The 20513-nt window shown below is 42.4% G+C and overlaps 2 protein-coding genes across 6 annotated transcripts; both read right to left on the bottom strand.

Moving 5' to 3' along the window:
- Positions 1 to 75: 75 nt before the first annotated feature.
- Positions 76 to 4201, bottom strand: car15 (carbonic anhydrase 15). 2 transcript variants are annotated; one of them, XR_011239071.1, is made up of 9 exons: positions 3017 to 3512; positions 2869 to 2898; positions 1874 to 2050; positions 1645 to 1790; positions 1450 to 1542; positions 1296 to 1362; positions 1062 to 1222; positions 692 to 975; positions 76 to 318 (listed from the first exon to the last, which is right to left on the bottom strand). XR_011239071.1 is itself a non-coding variant. In XM_020081885.2 (8 exons), the coding sequence occupies exons 1-8, from the start codon at positions 3066 to 3068 to the stop codon at positions 751 to 753; spliced, it is 951 nt and encodes a 316-aa protein (XP_019937444.2). In that variant the 5' UTR covers positions 3069 to 4201; the 3' UTR covers positions 76 to 750. The 2 variants fall into 2 exon arrangements, 1 of the variants encoding a protein (XP_019937444.2); XM_020081885.2 differs by having other exon boundaries at positions 76 to 975; positions 3017 to 4201.
- Positions 4202 to 4337: 136 nt separating this feature from the next.
- On the bottom strand, positions 4338 to 19359 carry dgcr2 (DiGeorge syndrome critical region gene 2). Of its 4 annotated transcripts, none has more exons than XM_020082042.2 (11): positions 18836 to 19359; positions 13320 to 13352; positions 12276 to 12398; positions 10071 to 10157; positions 9779 to 9989; positions 8629 to 8705; positions 8347 to 8529; positions 8048 to 8251; positions 7277 to 7429; positions 6795 to 7031; positions 4338 to 6706 (listed from the first exon to the last, which is right to left on the bottom strand). In XM_020082042.2, the coding sequence occupies exons 1-11, from the start codon at positions 18915 to 18917 to the stop codon at positions 6477 to 6479; spliced, it is 1620 nt and encodes a 539-aa protein (XP_019937601.1). In that variant the 5' UTR covers positions 18918 to 19359; the 3' UTR covers positions 4338 to 6476. The 4 variants fall into 4 exon arrangements, with proteins under 4 accessions (XP_019937601.1, XP_019937602.1, XP_019937603.1 ...); XM_020082043.2 differs by having other exon boundaries at positions 7277 to 7426; positions 18836 to 19320; XM_020082044.2 differs by lacking the exon at positions 13320 to 13352 and having other exon boundaries at positions 18836 to 19324.
- Positions 19360 to 20513: the final 1154 nt, after the last annotated feature.

Below are 20513 nucleotides of genomic sequence, written 5' to 3'. Positions count from 1 at the left end.
GGTTCTGGCATTTATGCAAAAATCAGGGTTTGCATGTCGGGTGCAGGAGAAACATTCCATCAGCTTTTACTACACTTTATTTTAATCTCTTTATTAAATCGCTTCAACAGGAGACTTTTCAAATAAAACTCTGAAATTTGTATTAAAGGCACCAAATCAAAGGATATGAAACCAGGTGAAATGTGATCAGTGACAGCTGAGACTGACTCGTGATTGGTCGAGTATCGGAGGGAACTCGCTGATCGCGTCATTGGAGCAAGATGGCAGCGTTAGGGGCTTCATTTCTGGAGAGTGGAGGCGCTTCATCCATCTTCATATCTAGTCTATGAAATAAACACGTTAGCATGCCACCTTTAGCTATATGTGAAAGTTTTATCAAAATGTAAAAGACTATTAGAAACGCTTTAATTTTACAACTACAAACAATCTCAGGCCCGAAGTCAGTAATGAAAGAAAGTAATGAAAACTAAATGTCAGGATTTTAAGAATAAGCTACTGAACAGTGAAAATAAAGACCTTCAGTCATAAATACACATATCAATAGCACCAAGGCTCCTTTCACATTAAAGAGTTAGTGATGCATTAATGGAGACTGCAGGGTACAATCATGAAAAGTTAAGTAACAGTACTATTCCTCAGTTTTATATATGTATTCATTGCTGGACAGTCTCTACAGATCTGTAAACTCCACCTCAGGTTCTACGTGAATCCATTTTCGTCACGTTTTCATGATTTGAACTTGAGGCAGCGCTAAAGAGCAGAGATGAAACTCCCCAGCAAAAGCATTTGAAGCAGCTGCACCAAGGCAGCCGACCTGAGGGGACGACCGGCCGCCCCCACGAGGAGCCTGGCGTCTCTGGATGCGGAGATGGTGCGACTGAAGGTGGGGTGCACGTGTCTGAAGTTGTTCTGCAGAGGTGTCACCTGCTCTGCATCCTCCTCCGTGGAGAAGATCTGCGAGGTGAACTGAGCCAGCTGAGGAGGAAATACAAGTGTCACCCAGGAAGCCATGTAGACCTACTTAAATGGAAAGTGTTATTTGAGATGATTGAGGTTCCTACTTGAGACCACGAGATGAAGATGGGGACTTCATACAGAGTCCATACGACCACTTGAGAACAGGGGGGGGTGGTGAGGCTGCCGTCGTAGCGGTAATACTGACTCATGTTGTGCTTCGGCAGGAGGCTCATCAGCGGGAATGGCTTGATTTTGGTCGTCTGGCCTTTAGAGGAACACAACAGCAATGAGTGAAACAGTGACGCACAACATGAGCAGGTGTGTGTGTGTTTTCTCACCTTTGTAAGCTACAGAGGACAGTTTCTGTGAAATTGGTCCAAAGTGCACATTCTCTGCGTAAACAACCTGCAAGAAAAGATGCATATTGGGACGCAGTGATAAAAAAGTAAATGCAAAATGCTTGATTGTATCAAATAAAAACCACAAACTGACGTCAATGAAGAATCCAAGAACAGCGAGTCCCGTGGGATCCTCCAGGGCCGCTGTGAGATTGGGATGGATGGACTTCATGCTGACTATGTGCATCTGGAAAGGAACAAAAAGCCCCGAGACGTTACGGACCCTGCAGGAGTCTGATGCAACACTTGCTTGGTGACAGTGTGGAGCTGTCTACTGACCGTACTGTACCTCCATCGGGAATCTGCGTCTGTCCACCGTGTGCTCTGAGCCGTTCGTGGACGGGCCCCCCCAGTGGAAGTGCAGCTGGATGGTGTGGTACACATCTGCAAGACCTCCACCACTCACGGACATCCCACTGCCGACCTGCAGCACGACTGCACGCAACCACAATCAAGTCATCGCCAACACAAATCTCCAAAGAGACAATGACACAGGAAAGTATCTGTGGTGTCCTCACCTGAGTGTCCGTCATTTTTCAGCGTCCAGTGGCCCGACTGGGTCACATCGAAGCCCTCCAGGTGTAAAGGCCCCAGAGAGACATTCCTGGTGGTCTGGTGGCCCAGATTAATGGGAGAGTGGTGCTCTTCAAGTAAAGGGTGACATGACAGGTACATGTCTCCCCATGCGTAAGGATCTGAGGATGGAAAACAAACCCCATGAAATACGAGTCCTCTCCGAGGGTCACAAGATAAATCTGATCTCAAGATGATTAATGGAACATGAAAGAAGAAAAATCCTGAGTCTCAAATTTGATTCTTAAACTTGGAAACAGGTCAAAAAGTTGACGTAACAATTTCCCCTCAAGCTCCATTGAGTATCCGCTCTGGAGCTTTTGATCATATCACACATTCTTCCTCAGATGGATTTTTCCCTGTTGATGCTGAATCACAGGCCTCTCATCCAAGTGCATCAAACAGAGTTCAGGTCCGGTTAGTTGCTCTTTTCCAGAGCTTTCAACCAGAACTCACCACACTGCATCAAACTCAATGCACCAGATGATCCGATGTCGTTTTCAATCTTGCTCTCTGAGGAAAACTCGCTCAAAAACATCTGCTGAGGAAGAACGTGTGGTCGGATCTAAAGTTCTAACAGCAACTAAATGGACCTTGTGATGAAAAAAATACTTCTTCTCTCTCAAACTCCCCTTTATTCAGAGTTTTTGATTTTGTCTAACCAAACTGAGAGGAGGAAATCTCAGCTCCCTACTTGAAAGACATGAAATCTATGTCTCTGTCCATGGGTGAAAAGATGTTTCTTAATTTTAAAGGCTCACAAATCAAAAATAATGACAGAAAAAAATACTTAAATTGCATTAAATCAAGGATCTGTTTCAGTTGAATGTTGTTTTCCATAAACCAGTTGATAACCAGGTAATATTTATGTTATCATGACTGTTATAATAAGAAAATAGACTGGGTTTTAAAATAAAGTAATAGTTGATAGGTCACTTACCACAATGTGGCTCATTGTAGCAGTAGTCGTCTGCAATACAAAAACAGCTAAATGTCATTTTTCTTTCCTTGAATTCAGTAACTTGAATTTAACAAATATCAGAAATCAATATAGTTTTTGTCGTGTGTAACTAAAACAGGACCCTCACCAGAATCCACAAATGAAAGCAGCATCGTGAGGAGAGCAGCAGTCCAGATCATCGTCCCACAGCCGGTGGAGCAGACAATATCTTGAGGTAGACTGAAGATCAGTGCAAACGTTGTGGCTTAAATAAGGAGACGGAGGTGAAAGCTGAGTTTTATTTCCTCTGGCCTGATCGCTGGACTGTGTCATTACCAGTCCAGTGGTCTTTTTTCTGATCAACAGGCTCATTGATGCACACACAGCTTCGTCCCTCCTCCTCCTCCTCACCCTCCTCGCCACTGCCAGCATCGATGCCCGGCGACTAGTAACAAGACACATTCATCTCATGGGAAAGTCAAGCTGAATTAGAAAGGAGCAGATCGTATATGTGGTTTTGCGTCAGCGAAGACGGCCTGAATAGAACAGAAAGGGACGAAATAAGATGTGGGAAAATCCCTCTGATCTTTAGGTAGGTTGTCCATCACAGAAACAATTTAAAGCACTGAAACAAAATCCTCTATAATCAAAAGTTTCAATGTAGATTATTTGGTGAATCTAAGTAAATAAATGTATTGTCCGATGAGTAAATTCACAAAGTATTAATTCGAATTATTTTCAATGTTTTGCACATGAAATAAATGAGAAATGAAAAAGAAATCATACTGAATTAGTTTGTGACATCATGGTTCATTATTTTACTTAATGTCACTTTACGTTATCGTCCATGTCTCATAGTATGTTGTCCTATTCTATAAATTGTACTCCTAACAAGGAACATCTCATGTTTTTACCCAGGATTCTTTGGCTCAACTCATGTTTTCAATGTGCTAAATAAACTTGAAGTTGCTCTATCTCTAACTCTCTAACTCTATCTCTGTGGCTTTCAGATAAAGTAGTGAATGTGGTTACTCTTCTCGCCCGTCTGATAAATTCAACCATGGTCTTGACTGAACCGCTCAGCGTTAAGTGTTGCGTCTCTCCCATCCACTCATAGATTATGTGATTCTGTCACTACTTGGCCCGTGTGAACAAAGCCTCTTTTCTCTGGTGACAATGCTCTCCAGCAGGGTATCACTATCTCCGCTCCGCCTGCTGCCTCGTGAGTCACCGCACGGCGCTCTATATCCGCTTTCTTTAAATTATTTGAATCTCTTGATTGCGGTGGATTGAATTTAACCAGAAACCTCCATCTCACAGTTGGAGGAGGGGGATTTCCCTGCGTCCCACCTTAATCCTCTTCTTCTTCTTCATCGAGTCAAAGGACTCACACAGCAGCTAAATGTCATGATCGATGAGGTGCGACAAAGTCCGGCGTGTGTTCATACCCACTGACGCATGAGACGTCCTTCATGGTGCAATTTATTTGGCATTTGATTAGATGTACATCTACCTCAGAAAAAGAAAACACAAGCCCCTCCTTCCCGTCTGCAAATGAAGCATTTTGTAAAATTTAAAAGGCTAAAGAAATAAAAGACAGTAAAACATAGTGTTTGTCATATTTTACATAAAACATTTCAAAATCCAATAAAGTTAGTTCTCACACCACCATAGTCTCGCACAGAATCTACAGTGTAAATGCTGCTGTCCGGGTCTTGGGCGGGTTGTGGATGCATACGGAGAATTTGAAACTATATGCAGGAAGTTTGAACCGACTGTACAGGACACACTGTTTAAAATATATCCATCAAAGTTTTTTAAAAATCAAAATAAAACAAAAATCAAAATCTCTCAGCATGCCAGAGGATTCAAAACATGCACTGCAGGTCAAAACATTTTAACCAAACAAGCTTGATGAGAAAATAAAGGAACCCAGACCGGTGCACCACCTCCTATACACACATGCATGTTACGTTTCCGACAATTCATGAGATTTTGTTTGATGGATAATCCACTGTGGATTGTCAATATGCTGGAATAATGGGAAAATAGCGATAGAAAGAACATGAAACAGATGTGCACAGTCATTCAGACACGTTTACAACTGCTTTCATAAACTTCATAACAAAAGCTTGCTGGATGCTGGTGGTTGTGGCTCGTCTGATAAAATTCATCCTCGAGTGAGTCAAACGATTGTCGTCATAACCGGGGGGGGCAAACTTCAAAATATACAGTTTACACTTTTCCTTTATTACACTTTTTTTTTTAACTGCAATCCCACAGAGAAACAAGAACAACAGACCCGTCAACACCAAAACAGAAACCATTCACATCTACAGTCAGTGACGTCATCTCCATCAGTAGCTGAAAAACAAGCTGGATGACAAATGTACTGAGAGAAGAAACACACACACACACGCGCACACACACACGCGGAGAGGAAGCATTCAAATGTGACAAATGACAAATCAACTTTCCAAATAAAAAAAATAATAATAATTTAATCAAGGGATGAACTTCGTCACTAAACAAGGATCTTTTCCCAACTACTCTGTGAAGAGTTGATGAAGTAACAACACTGCGTAATTTAACAACTTTACGATCGAAAATGTTATTTTAAATAAACTTTTCTCCTCAAATTTAACGACGTATCATTCCTTAACTGCACACAGCTCGCCACACAGTTAGGATGTGAGGCTGCGTCCGTCCCAAAATAAATCAATCAATATTACAGGCTGCAGTCATAAATTATCGTCGAACAGAAACATAAATTCAGTATTTATCAGTACTACAACATCCGCTGATACAGAACGCCTCGTGTCAGCTAAGAAAAACCTTACAGGAGGGAACTAATCGTACCTTCTTAAGGAGGTTAAACCTCCGAACTAGAAAACATCTCTTGATGCAAATATGAGCTATAAACCTGGAAGACGGTTTCATGTATCAGACTAATAAGAAAGTGAGTGGACAGAAGGTTTGGACGAGCGAGTAGAAATCTTGTTCTGGGACATGCTGCGACAGACGGGGCTGATGGGAAGATTAGTTTGCAGATGTTTAACAGTATGATGCAAAGAGAAAAGCACAAGGAACAAAAGCTGGCTTCACTGTCCGGCTGTCTTTTTTTCCCCGTCTTGTGCTGGACTAAAACACACAAGTATTACAAATCGGACTGGCACAGACCTGAGGGGGGTATTTACATCAGGGCGTCTCGACCGGGCAGGTCAACTCTGAGATGTTTTCAAAAAGCTTCGCTCAGTCGACGCTAAAAGTAAAAGTGTCGCTGTCTCAGATTGTAGTGTTTCTCTTCTCTGTACAGAGACAGTCCTCTCTGCTGCCTCGGATGCTGGTGAAAAAAAACAGAAACAATTTCAAAAGTCCAACTGCACAATTTTCAGAATGAGGGCATCGATCCCGTCACCTTAAAGAGAGCAGGCTGCTCCACCGTCTGATTCGTCTGTACAAACAATAACGCTCCTCTCTGCCGTCAGCATTTTAGATAAATGACACAACAACGTGCTGTGTCCTCTCCTGTGTGCAGGACGTTCTCATGACCTTCCTCCACCAGCAGGTAATGTCCAGGTGCAGCTCCATGCCGTCCGTCCACAGGCCTATACCACGGTGCTGAGGGAGGTGCAGTCTGCGGGCATGGAAGCGGGAGTGTGGCCATCTGTCGGCGTGTCAGGCCCCACCAGGAGGGTGCTGCTATCTATGGAGTCCTCCCTCTCCTGAGTGGACGGCGCCGAGCCTGGCATGGGGCAAGACGTGTTGGGAATATCTGCCTGCAGGCCGTCTCCCATGGCGTTCATCTGGCTCGGCACCATGGAAACCCTGCTGTGTCCTGAAGGAAACGACAAGGAGAGGAAATGAGAACTCTCTTTCTGAACACAGCGAGGAACATGAATAACGAGACGAGGATGTGGGCGTACCGAGGTCCACGTAGAGGAGGCTGTCCGGGTTGATGGAGGCCTCGTACGGAGGAGGGGGGTCATCGGGGTGCTGGATGTCGGGGTATTTGTAGGCTGCGTACGGAGGCGGAGGCTCTTGGAAATGAAAAGCTCCTCCCTCTCCATCATCAGACAGATGCAGGGGAGTGAGACCGGTGCCAAAGGCGTCCGGGCCGTAATCAAAGCCAGGGACTCGTCTTCCAAGGTTAAAGTGGTGCACTGACAAAACAAACAGATACAGAGGATCATCAGCTGCAACAGCAAAAATATAAAAATGAAAAATCACAAGCTGCAATTAAATCGACTGAAACTCATTATAACCACTGAGCTTCATTACAAAACTTCATTATTATGGACCAGAGAGAGGTAGGTGTGTGTGTGTGTGTGTGTGTGTGTGTGTGTGCGTGTGTGTGTGTGTGCGTGCGTGCGTGCGTGCGTGCGTGCGTGTGTGAGAGAATGCTCACAATTTCCTCCAATCAGTGTTTCGATGCGTTCGCGTCGTCGCTGTCGGAGTCTGTGCACCATGAAGAGCAGCAGGGAGAGGATGAGGAAGGATGAGATGCAGCTGACGATCAGTCTCATTCCACTGGCCATTGAGTCAAACAGACTGTTTCCTTCTGACGAGGAACGTGAGAGAAAGATACAGACACAATTTCTTTATTGTAAGCCTGAGTTGAATACATTTTTGAATTTCTCTCATTGTTTATGTGCCAAGACCAGAAAACAGCATCAGAACAACTCATTTGTGTCCTTGAGTCCACAAAACAAAGCTCAGACTAGACTTCTAATTCAAACCAGGCTAATCTTCATTATTCTTGTTAAATTATTCAATTTATTAAACTTTTTTTTTTCCTAAAGTTTGTTTGTTTGTCTTCATTGTGATAAATAAAGAGAAGGAAAAAGTGAAGGTCTGTGTGCGACCATGTGGTGTTTATAAAGGTCCCACCTTATTAAATTATTTAATTAAATTATTTATTATTAAATCATTATTATGCTGTAGAGTTTGAAATCCAATGGTTGTAAGTCAAACTTGCAGCAAATTTAATATAGTAGATTTGTGTGGAGCTGCATCTTGTGGGACTATGAGCACTGAAGGTTACAAGAAAATGTTTTCATGTACAGAACATACAAACTCAAAGATTCGTTGACAACCACAACCAGTGACTAAAAGCATGGGAACATTCTGCTCGTGTGAAACAGCACGAATCAGTGAGATGCATCAGAGGGGGCAGTACCTGGGTCCAGGCAGGTGAACTTGCAGCACTCTTTAGGATCCTTGCGGAAGTGCTGGCAGCCCTGCGGCCGCTCGCACAGCGCTGCCACACACATCTCAGGCTCGCCGTCATGACACGTGCAGCTCAGACACGGGTCGTCCCCCTTAGGGGTGAAGTAGTAGCCCTCGTTTACGACATTGTCTTTTATATCCACACACGTTTGTCCTGTCAGGGAAAAGAATCATGTTTAAATTTTAAAAACACATCACACATGCTGATGATTTTGACCCATCTGGATGAAAAAAGACATGAGCACATACTCCTCTTGCAGAGAAAGGGGAACTTTTTGTAGCAGTTCTCAGCGTGCCAACTGTGAAGGCCTCGTTCATTCATGCTTTTGATCTGAAAGCGCTGGAGCTGAGCACAGAAGACGTTTTCCTGGGTGGGAGACGCCTCCCCGACACTGGTGAGACCCTCGGGTGGCAGAAATACCTGCATTGATCCTGTTGACAGACAAAACACCAGAAATTTTAAACATTCCCAACACTCAAGTCAAGAATCAGAAATGAACATCTTATTCTAACAAAGAAAAACATGTATACCTTTATAGGCTACCTCCCAGCGGCCCTCCAGGGAGTGGTTCTGATTGGTGATGACATACTGGTAGCCCACCCAAAACCTTAAAAAGAAAGGAAATAACCAAAATGTTTAAATTGACTTTGGTTTATTTTAGGGTTTGTGCACATGCCAATTTGAAGTGATGAAATTGCAACCATTGGCCACTAGGTGGCCTACGAACAAAACAGAGTACTATCATTGACAAGTCAAGTACAAGTGAAAATGTGAATCTCAAAATGCGAATGAGTCTCTGACAACAGTTAGAAGTACAGATGTTCTGGCAGCTTTTCATTGAGTAAAGAGAGACCAAGTGAAACAGAGAAAGTGGAGGCTGAACAGAGCCGAGCACGTTTGCAGAAATATCACAGAAACTGCACAGCCTATGGGCACTTGACATAACCATGAGAAACCATTCTTGGTGAATAGATTGTATTTAAATAGCACTTTTCTGGTCTTCTCAGCCACTCGAAGCACTTTACAGCACAAGTCCCATTCACCCAGCACGTATATAGGCAGCACTGTTTCTATCACACACTATTCAAACACTCCACACACAGGAGGAGCAGGGGATCGAACCACTGACCCTCTGGAGAGTGGAAGACCTCCTCTACAGAAGCCAAACGTATCACATCTGATTATCTGGTAAAATAAATATCTGAGGAAAATCACAAAGTTATATTCGATGGTAAAACATCCAGAAAATTCAGCCTCTTCTGGAATGTTTGGAAGTCTTAGGGTTGTTTTCACACCTCTGCTCTTGTTAAATCAGACTGTTTTGTTTTCACCCCCAGCGTGATCCGTTTGGGCAAGTATGAACAAAGTGTTCTCACTCCAGTCACAACAAAACAACATCACCGAGATCCTTTAGAGGACATGGTCCCAGCCTGGCCGTGAATAAACTCTGAAGCAGTTGGCTTAAGGTGGAAATGTGATGTACCACATGTACTCATTTACTCCTGTACAACTGCGGCCTGGTGTACTTTGCATTGTGGGATGTGACGGACCACACAAACTGTGGCATCTGTAACTGTTGCATGAAGTTAATTTAGATTCCAATGTTTCACAGGAGTATACACAGAACACTGGACCTTCCTCCTGCATTTGCTTTTACTCCCACACCAGACACAAACTCACTTGCACTGGTCTTTGCGCTCACAGACTTTATCGTCAAAGTCCACCTCGATCTTCAGGATGAACTGCAGCTCCTCGTTGGTCACGAACGTGGCCAGTGAGCCGTTGACTTTCTGACAAGTGTCCACGGCCTGCCAGTAGTTCTCGTTCCGCAGGTACACTTTGTAACAGCTGGCTGTCTTCTCGTAGTGGTGCCACCCGCTGGGGCATTTCTCTGTGGACCAAGGAGAAACTTTAACATTGTGGTTGATATATAGTCCTAAATAAAAAGGGGAAAGCAGAGTGGGATTCTTACTGTTGAAGCGCACAGGCTGCGCCACACCAATGACGTCTTCTACCTGGTCGTATCCATTACCAAACCGAAACCTCTCCTCCTTTACAGCTGCAAGAAGTCAAGAAAAGAGAACTTTTTTCCACTAGTCATTTATTTCACTAGTCATTTATTCCACCAGTTATTTGAGGGGGTTTTTCAGTGCACAGATTGGTTTGTGTTGTGCAACCTGTAAAAAGCGTTTGATGTAACCAGATACTGTCAGACCTCTCCTGTGTTCAAAGCTTTTTCATTTGTCCGAGAGTCTGATACACTAACCGATAACCTGCTGATTGTTTCTGCTGCAGCTCTGACTAAATCATGTTGTTGGAAAAGCTCTTGTTTTGTTAAAAATTAACACAAGTTTCTGTTTTCATGTGTTCATAGACTAATGCTTTTGATCAACGTTTGTTCCAGTGTCATCTCTCATAACAAGAACTTGAAGAAGAAATGACTCACCTAGAACTTAGAAAAGGAAGTGCACGATGCAGTCCACACAGATTTGAGGAAGATAAAAGCAGAACGAATAATGTTTTGGGCTAAACTATACAATAGCAAACTTCAATTGTGGTAAAGTGGGAGAGTTCACAATTTCTCATTTCTGAAACCTGAACTGAAAACTTGGCTGAGGAAATTCTGATAATCTAATTAAACACAATTTCTTAAAATATAAGGTATCTACTGTGTTTTCTCCATCTTCAGACCATGTTATTTTTTTATAAAAACCTGATACTCTGCACTAGGTTAACCACACACTTCCTCTTGTTACTTTAAAAGTCTGTTGGTCTGCTGTTAAAGGAACAATTACATCTCTTTTTTTGCAATGTGGCTTCCTTTTCTTCAGCCTGCAAAGTGTATTTTCTATAACACGGTTTCCTGGGTTTTGTTTTTTAGTTTGTGTGTTGACAGGGTGAGGTTGAACAGTTTGCTCTAGCATTTGTCTGTGTCTGGCTGGATTCAATGTGAAGGATTGCTACTGTACTTGTTATCCAACAGAGAGCTAATCCCAAGAAAGATTGTTGATTTAGCAGAGACTGCTCACTGAGGCATATGTAAAACACTGTGTTTTTTTAAATTGCATTTCTCGATTAAAGCACAAATACGCTGCACACGCAGAAACACGATGCTCAGCTGCAAGATCTTTCAACGAATAATAATCAGCAGAAGATACACGTACGCATTAGTGGTTAGAAAGAAAAGAGAAGGACGCTTCTGCTTCGGTGTTCAGTGCCGTTGGCGAAGCTTGTACAAACAATTCCTGCTTTTATTTCCTGTGTGATAAATGAGTCCAGTGGGAAACCTCCCTCAGTGTACAGTGTTGTTGACAGGCCTACAGCATCTCAGACTCAGAGTATGTACAGCTGTATGGAGGTCACATGCTGGACTCAATCCTTTTCAATAATTCCCATTATGCAGTCAGAGATCTGGGGATAAGGTCTCTCCGGGTTTAGGAGAAAACAATAGGATTCCGGTCAAAGGCTTAGCACTGCATTATCTATGCAGTGTTGAAGAGATCAACAAATGATAAACAAAAACACTGACACACGTGCAGCCACTAAAAACTCAACTCTCCATCCTTCTGCCATCTGAGGCTGGCAGTCCACGGCAGCTAATCTTTGTGATTCACTGTGGTGGATTAGAAAGACCTTTTTCCGACCTGCAGATTTAACATTAAGTCTGAACTACTTTGTAAAAGCAAACCAGCTGGACTGAACTGTGTTTAGGGGTTTCATTACAAACACACACTACAGAAGTAACCGGAACGGCACTCAGTAGAGTACATATCCCCACCAAAGGTTGTCCCAGTTCCCCACTTACTTTAGGAAAAACTGTTAGTAAGTAGTTTTGGCATAATCCAGCCAACCAGACAGACGTGGGTGAAAACATGACTTCCTTGGCGGAGGTCCTGCAGTTCAGTCATGAATGTATTTGCACACACACTGTAGGTTACTTCTTCATATGTTGTCAACAACATGCACCATGGATCACCTTTAACTTGCTTGACTATATCCCAGTGCGTCTAAAAGGCAATCTGGGTGCATCCACACTTATATAGAGCAGCTCAGTTGTGATGCAATCGTCCAAATGTGGAAAAAGTCCTGCGTGTTGCTATTCTTTGCAGAAATCAATCATGGTATGGGTGTTGGATAACACAGTGGGTGTAAAAGGGCTTAAGCGAGCTTTACTTACGGGGACAGTCCATCTCGTCACTCTTGTCCTCGCATGCTGTCCAGCCGTCGCACTGCCAGGACATTGGGATACACTGCATCTTCCCACTGCGGCAGGCAAACTGCCCGGGGCTGCAGCGCTGCTCTGAAACACAACAGGAGAGGTCGAGTGGTCAAAACCTGCGAGTGACTAAGAAAACAATCTAACGTCCAGCAGAAGACTGAAGGAGGACACTTTACTTTTCATGGCAGATTAAAAGACATCTCAGATGATGATGATTGTGCGAAAATTTGGCGTATGGAATAAATTAAGGGAAGGGTCAAACAAAACCAGAGGTACCATTGCAGCCAGTGAATCTGAGCGCTTCAGTACACACATATAATCCGATATATTGACAAAGCAATGAAGGATAAATATAGATAATTGGTAGAAATTAAAAGGGGATCCTGCCAATGAGGAAATTCCACAGTTACAGTTGGGAAATATATAGTTTTAAATTGGTTCATAGACACTGGTAACTCTGATCATGTCTGAGTAATTCAATATATAGAATAAAACATGACCTCTGTGAGTTAGTCTTTAAATAACACTGCAGAAATGAGGGCAACTGGAAAGAGGCAGCCTCAGACCTACAGCAGACACATACTTAACAACATGTAGAGGCTTATTGTCCGTTTATATCCCTCAGCAACAGTTTGACCTAAGTGGGTCTCCATATCCTGTGAGACTGACGTAAGCCATTCTTCTGTATCAGAGCAAACTGTGTTAAACTTTATTCATGTGATGAACGAACCGGTCTCTATCTATCACGAGAGAAATTATCTCTCGTCTAAAGAGAAAAAAACAATTATTAATACTTTAAAAATATATTGTTTTTCTAACCCCATATCAAAAAATGATCCCCTGGAGTCAGAGCTCAACCACAAAGAACTAAGGATTTGGGAAAACTTCAGATTTTCATCTAAGGAGCTTAAGAGACAAATAGTTTAAACTAAAGAAGCTGCTGATATATTCAAACAAAAAGCTCAGACAGCTTCCACACTAGAAGACACACAGCTTTCTTACCTGACAATAATCTTGCCAGAGCTAGCCGTGGACCTGAAACAAATAAAAACAACAGCGTGACTATTCTGTCAAGTGTCTTTGACTTTGAGGAAGTTTCAATTTACTTCTTCCAAAGCCAGTGTGATTTAAAAAACAGACCGTGTTCTGCTTATTTGTGCTGCTCTCTATTTCATCTATAAGGAAATCTATTATTTATACTCTCGACAACTGGTATTAGTCAGTGTCCAGTGATTTCCCCTGGTGCTCCCCCAGAGGTGTGTACATTAGACCATCTGTTCTTGGATACAGGTGGGTATGTGGACCCACAGTGGAGCTGGACCACCCACTCACCTGGCAAATATGGCAACGCTATTTTTACTTAGAAAAGAAAGAAGCTTTGGGCTATTTCAAGACTGCGACTATTGTTCCACCTGTGTACCCACCAACTGAGCAGACGTTGAACGAAAAAAGATTTTCAATGAGCCCACAGAGCAAAGTCGAAACTTACTCTAAGTTTTAAGATATGAGACAAGTCTCTATTTATACTCCAGCTAGATATTAGCTTTGGGAACGCAGTGACAAATGCATTCTATTTAAAACCAGACTTCATTGAAAGCTTTCCCATTGTTACATTTACAACTTTACCAATATGGATTTTCAGGGCCGGTTGCTGATTCCAGAATTAGAGAGTAAAAAAATTCTTGTTCCATAATGATCATCATACAAAGTGGAGCCTTAGGATAAAATTATTTCAACAACTTAATCATCTTCTCACTGAGCTTATACACAAGACGACTAGAGGACTGTTCAGATCTTTTAAAGATAAATAACTTGAACCATTATTTAACAAAAAGGAATCTCACATTACACAAGATGTACTTTTTATGCCCTACTACTACTAATGTCACTTTCTGTCCTTAAACGCTGACCTTAATTGAAATAGTCTTCATTCTGTCAAAAGGTGCCCTAAAAGCACTCTGACACACCAGACGTCACCCTGTCTTACTTAAGATTAAGTGGATTGAGACGCATTACAGACCTGCCTCAGTCTCCCGGGACCCCACCGAGCATGAATGTGTGTCAGGTTGATGGATACCATTAGAGACCACGTATCCCAAACGCATTAGAGAAGATTTGTTAGTGATTTAAATTATTAATATTAAGACAAAACAAATGTATGTAATGTGACGAGAGGAGGTGAGGAGGCAGGATACTAAGAAATGTGCACGGCTGCTAGATGATTACTTTGGAGGAAGACTTGTTGCTTCGCTATATTAGCATATTGAGAAACTAACCAGTGAACAGAATCCAAATCTGGCTGCTTACTGCTGCTTGAAAATGTGACCAACTGTTGTTAAGGGTGAGTCTAGAGCGTTTATCTAGAAGACCTCAATACCACAGCTCCAGCAAGATAGCAGATTGTTAATCTGGGATATTTTATCTTCATCTCGGTATAAAGCGAGGAAGTGGGGATGCATCGTTCATCTTTATATACACTAATGTACCTGCCTGTGTATCACAGCGTTATAGACTTCATTTTCGAGATAGGTTGAGATTAACGAAGAGCAAGCAGGACACAATTATTGTCTACTGAGGCCATTTCTCTCACAAGCTTTGGATTTTGTGATGTTGAGTTAACAATGGCTACTCCTCGAAATGTGAGCCTCTTATGTAATCAACAGAACATTACAATTATGAAAGTGGCCTAACTCAGTCATACTGAAAGGCAAAAGAATGGTGAACTGTCCTTGTGCACATGTATCACATCTCCAGCCTCTAATGAATCACATCAGCTCTGAGGCTCACTGTTAAAAGCACTGAGTGGGTACAGGCATTCACGTCCATTTCATTATACTAACTCACATTTAAAACCAATATTTCTCTCTGCTCTTTGTGAATAAAAGCAGAGCAGGTCTTTCAGATGAACTGAGCTGTGACGTTTGCAAAGTAGAAGAAAGCACTTTGGGCAACTTCTTGAATTGGCCTCCAAGAAGATGAAAGCATATTTTAGTTTTTCCTGTGTTGCACTGCCAGTGTTAGCACTTTCATTTCATTTCACATTAGATCTGATGTACCACAGTGGATACTTACAAAACACTCTAAAATACAGAGCTTTACAAGGTTCTCCATATTAAAAGAGCAGTTAACAAGGGTGGTTTGCAAATTAATTCAAACATCTCGTGTGTTCCAGGATGATCTTTGCTGACCTACTTCATAAAATACCCAAATGTATCATTGCCCTAAGCAAAATATTTCTGCACCGTGGAACTTTCTGTGTTCTCAACATGAAACTATTTCTGCTCAACAACACAGCAGCAGGAGCGGAGCGTTGCAAAACATTTCAGTCGTGAGGGTGAGAAAGTCTTGTCCTCGAGCCAGATGAGTGTAGAAGGTCAGGGCCGTCTCACAGACGACAGAAACAGGAAATAACAAAAGACAATTCAAGGTACCGTAATCAGCACAAGAATTTTATCTTACAAATTTGAAACAATTAGCGATATAAAACAACATTAACAACCATTACATGTGTGGGTCACTAATGTTTTTTTCCAAACCAATGACCTACTTTATGATGCCAGTGTGAATAAAGTGCTCTTAACTGAGCCAATGAGCACAGCTCTGCTGCTCTGAATCAATTATCTGCAGACAACGGCTGAGCAAAACTATTAGCAAAACATTTCCTACAAAATATCACTTCTAAAATTAACATCGGTAGAAAAAAAGTGTTCTCCATTTGGGTCATTGCAAGTTAATTGTCAACTGTGACTGTGGTCTCATCGGTGGACTATCAGCTGACTGGTTGTTGACAGATGACGTCTGCCAAAAGTTCAACCACGGCCAACGTATTCTGTGCAGAACAAATAGTGACCAATAAGCTGCCAGAGTAACACAGCCCCATAGACAATGAACAAAGTTCAGCTGACTTGTTGCTCAAATTTATGGCCAAGTGAACGCAAAGGGAAAGATTTCAATCTTAATAAGATGCACTTTTAATAGACTCTGACTGATTTGATCATTTTATTAAAATATATTTGCTAACGTTGTCTGTGTTGTCCATACTTAAAATCTGCATTTAAAGTGGGTCAGGCTTTGAGAAGCTTTATATAGCTTCAGGCTCGGGTCGCCAGTCCACCTGACACAGTGTGTTTGTATCAACAGAGTAAACGGAAGTAACCACACGGCCAAGACACTAAACCTGTCATGTGTAAAATCATACTTCTTTTTTATATTTGTCACGTGTGTTGTACAGAGTCAGTGCATATCATACAAACAGGAGGAACCCAATAAATGAAATGTTTTGCTAGAGAAACAGACCTGGTCTTTGAAAGTGGTTATGATTATATTTTTGAATTAAAAATCTTCTCTGGCGTCTCTCTAAACAATCTGAATTTTAATGTTGCCTGGCTGACTGGAGAGCATCTAGACCTGGTTGAGTCAGACTGAAGGATCCTTACAAATCTTTAAAAGCCATTTAGAAATGTGACATTTATGCCAACTGAGCTCAAATAAAACCTTAACCTTTGAGAGCAACTTATCTGCTTCAGTAACCTGCTGCGGAACAAGTGTGGAAGCCAGGTACGCCAGGAGCAGAGTGGATGCTAACGAATCTTACCTGTCCGATTCTGACGTATTGTAAAATGAGAGGAGAAATCCTTCATGCTCACACCTGCTCAATTATTTCTGTTTGGAATTATTGTCCAAGAAACAGGATTATTCTGTTTCTTGCCGGGAAGCTTGCCCATGATGTGCAGCAGCATGCTCTGCAAAAACACACCCTTTCTAACATTGAAGCCTGTACAAGTAAACAGATGGGATGAAGGCCACATCACAACCCAAACAACAACACAACCAACAGCAAACACAACAGAAAATAGAAGATGTAGCCTTTGAAAAGATAAATAACTACAGTTGACTTCACTCTGTAATTGGGCAAAAATAAACCACAGAGCCTCCTAATATGAAGTGAACGTGTGCCCAGGAGCCACAACTCTACAGAAAAAGAAGGGTGCAGATTTGTTGCATGTAATGTGTGTTCTACGCAGGAGGTCACAGCTGCTTATTGAGCCAAATAACAATATATTTATCCAAGACCTGAGCTGACAACAGTTTATAATCTATACAAGTGCTAGAATCACAAGGCCAGGAGGAGATCACAATATGCAGGAGACAAGTGACCTGCCTGTTCGGTAATTAAGCACTGGCATTTTGGAGACACATGCACCATGAATTTCCTTAGGAGGGTTGGTTTTAATGGTTTTCATAAGTTATGTATTGTATCTGAAGCAAGCTGCACTTCTTATCCTGAGATACAACACCATAACTTTAAATGATCCACTGAGATGTTGCATAAATAATGATCCAAACCCTCTGCTTGGGGAGTCATGGCTGTTGCATCAATGTGTTGTTCATCACTGTGATGTGTTTCAGCTGTGCAGCTGCAGGGTTGAGTGAATGAGAGCCAGGTTTGGTGATGCAGGAGGAAGAACCTCTGACAAGCATTTCAAATTACAGATTCACGGCTGAAGCCGATGTGGTGGAGGGTAAACAAATCCTTTCATTCAAATGATTGAAGACACCAATAAACCGAACAAAGAAGAAAAAGCCCCATCATACATGATTACCCTACTTGGGGGTGTGAAGCAATGAAAAGGGAAAGAGGAGCTCAGTAGTAGATGGTGATAAATGCATCTCGACGTTGGTTGCCACCCCGACAATAAACCGAAACAATAAGAAGTGTCAACTAGCTTATTATTAAGAGGCACTGGTTGATGGGATTTTTCTGAAAATCAAGTTGCTGTGTGGACTCAGTAGTGTCAACATCAAGCCCTCTGTCATTTAATGAGTCCTGTCTCAATAGGTCATGTATTGTATCTGCAGCACGTTGCAGCAGTGACATGACTTTTCATCATCAACACGATTATCTTGATCTATCAACTTAGAAGTTACAAGAATTATGATCCAAAGCATCTTCATGGCTGTGGCATCAGTGTGTGGGTAACCACTGCGATGTGTTTCAGCTGAGCAGCTGCAGGGTTGAGGGAATGAGAGTCAGGTTTAGTGGAGGAAGAATCTTTCACATGCATTTTTTTTTTTTAAATGACAGATTCACGACTGAAGCGCAGACTGATATAAACACATCATTTCATTCAGAGGAGTGAAGACACCAACCAAAGAAGAAGTGGAGGATATGAAACTAGCTTGTTGCTAAAAAAAGAAGCAATGGTTGATTTCATTTTCCTGAGAATAAAGTATCTGTGTGGGCTGTGCATTGAAGTCATGGAGTGACTTGTGATTTAATGATTCCTAAATGATGGTTTCAGTCGACCTGTTGTTACTGAAACTCCCCCGCCTCCGTGCCGACGCACTGCCCCGGCAACAGCAGCACAGCGGCGGCACGAACCCCCCACTGGAGCCCGTGGTTTTATCCAGCAGGCCTCTCCTCCTGAACCCCTCAGCTGGTAATCTGTTTATCCCACTCTCCACAGCGGCAGCCCGGGGTAACGTGAGCCGAGCAGGAGCAACAGAGACGGGATTACCTGTCCGTAGTGGGTCCGTTAGCGTGAGGACGAAGAGGAGAGAGAAGAGGACGAAACTGCTGCTGTCAGCCTTCGGCAACATTTATCCTCCATTCATAGTAACTCCTCTATCCAGAAATGTGAAGACATAGACCGAGGATCTGCTCCGTCGTCGCCTCCTCCCACCTTCCTCCTCCGGAACTATTACGTTGAACGCCTCACGCTGCTTTCTCCCATTTTCTCTCACGCGTTCAAAGCGGCAGCTGGCGGAGGAAGGGGACGTTCGCGGAGCATTGTCGTGGAGACGGGTCGCGGGTTTTCCCGGATCGAGGAGCTAACCAACGCTAGCTTTGCCGTTCACGTCGTCCTCCCTCCACTGCTGCTGCTCGGTGCGAAGCGGCGCTGATCCAAGATGGCTGCGGCCTCCTCATCACAACAATCCCAAACACGCAGCACACAGGCGGCAGCTGGAGGAGCTGCCGGGGCGGAGTCACCGGACCAGACCCGGAGACACACGATCACCAGAGAGAGAGAGAGAGAGAGAGAGAGAGAGAGAGAGAGAGAGAGAGAGAGAGAGAGAGAGAGAGTGTGTGTGTGTGTGTGTGTGTGTGTGTGTGTGTGTGTGCTGCATTTAACCCAAAACACTATCACGTGATAACCATCATCATTATTATTATGGTTGTTATTTATAAGATTATTACTTTTATTACATTTTGTTTTATTTCTTACATGACCCTGAACCATCCAAAGCAGCTAAGCATTAATGTTCCTAAAAATAGAAAATCTAACCAACGTAAGTTTCTATTTCACCAAAACTGTTGTATATTAAATTCATCTTGTTCATTTGAAACAGCACAATTAATATAGATAGCCATATTTTCCTGTGTTCAACAGAATAATTTATTAATGAGGCCGAACAATAATACAAAACCTCATTTTGATCTGCTCACATTCGCTCTGATTCTGTGTCAAACAGAACTCAAACACACACACACACACTACCTGGCTTTCTAATTTTGTAATTGTCCTTTTGGATCATTCAACATATGTCAACAATCTGGTTGATAAACCCATTAAAAGTGTCATTAGAATGAACCAGAGGCAAAAAAATAATTTCAATAAAATGTCCCGCTGGTTTACGACTCTATATCCGGATGTCTGCCTTAAAACAATTCTCACACAGATATGGAAGTCTATTGTACTTGCTGTGTACAAATATGCAGTGTTAGGTTAAGTTTGTCTGAGTTAGACATAACAAGTGTTGTTAATCCAAACAATTCTCAGCCAAAAAACAATGTCTCGAGAAAACGCACAGAGGGGAATTTTTCGCTCTTGTACTGTCAGATGAGGTCCAGTTAACTCAAGACTGCTGAAGCTTCACATTTGCTTCCGCTGAGGTTTGAAACACATTTTTTTTGCACAGGAGGAGAGTCTGTCCTCTTGTGCTGGTGCTGCACTAAGCGTCAATGCCATACAGTGTCCACTTGTTCTTTCAATGTACATTTAGGCATACAAGTAACAAAAGCCTCTTCTGCAACAAGATAAACATGTATATTACATATGAACAGTGCTGAAATCCAATACAAGGTTCATTTTAAGTATGTAATGCACACCTCAGTCTAAATCAGTTCACTTCTTCAGAATGAAAACACAGACCTACGACTCCCTTGAGAATGGTAAGTAGGAAATCAAGCTGTAT

Source organism: Paralichthys olivaceus, chromosome 18 (genome assembly GCF_024713975.1).
Source record: "Paralichthys olivaceus isolate ysfri-2021 chromosome 18, ASM2471397v2, whole genome shotgun sequence".
Classification (NCBI taxonomy): Eukaryota; Metazoa; Chordata; class Actinopteri; order Pleuronectiformes; family Paralichthyidae; genus Paralichthys; species Paralichthys olivaceus.
This window is presented reverse-complemented; position numbering and strand designations above follow the sequence as displayed.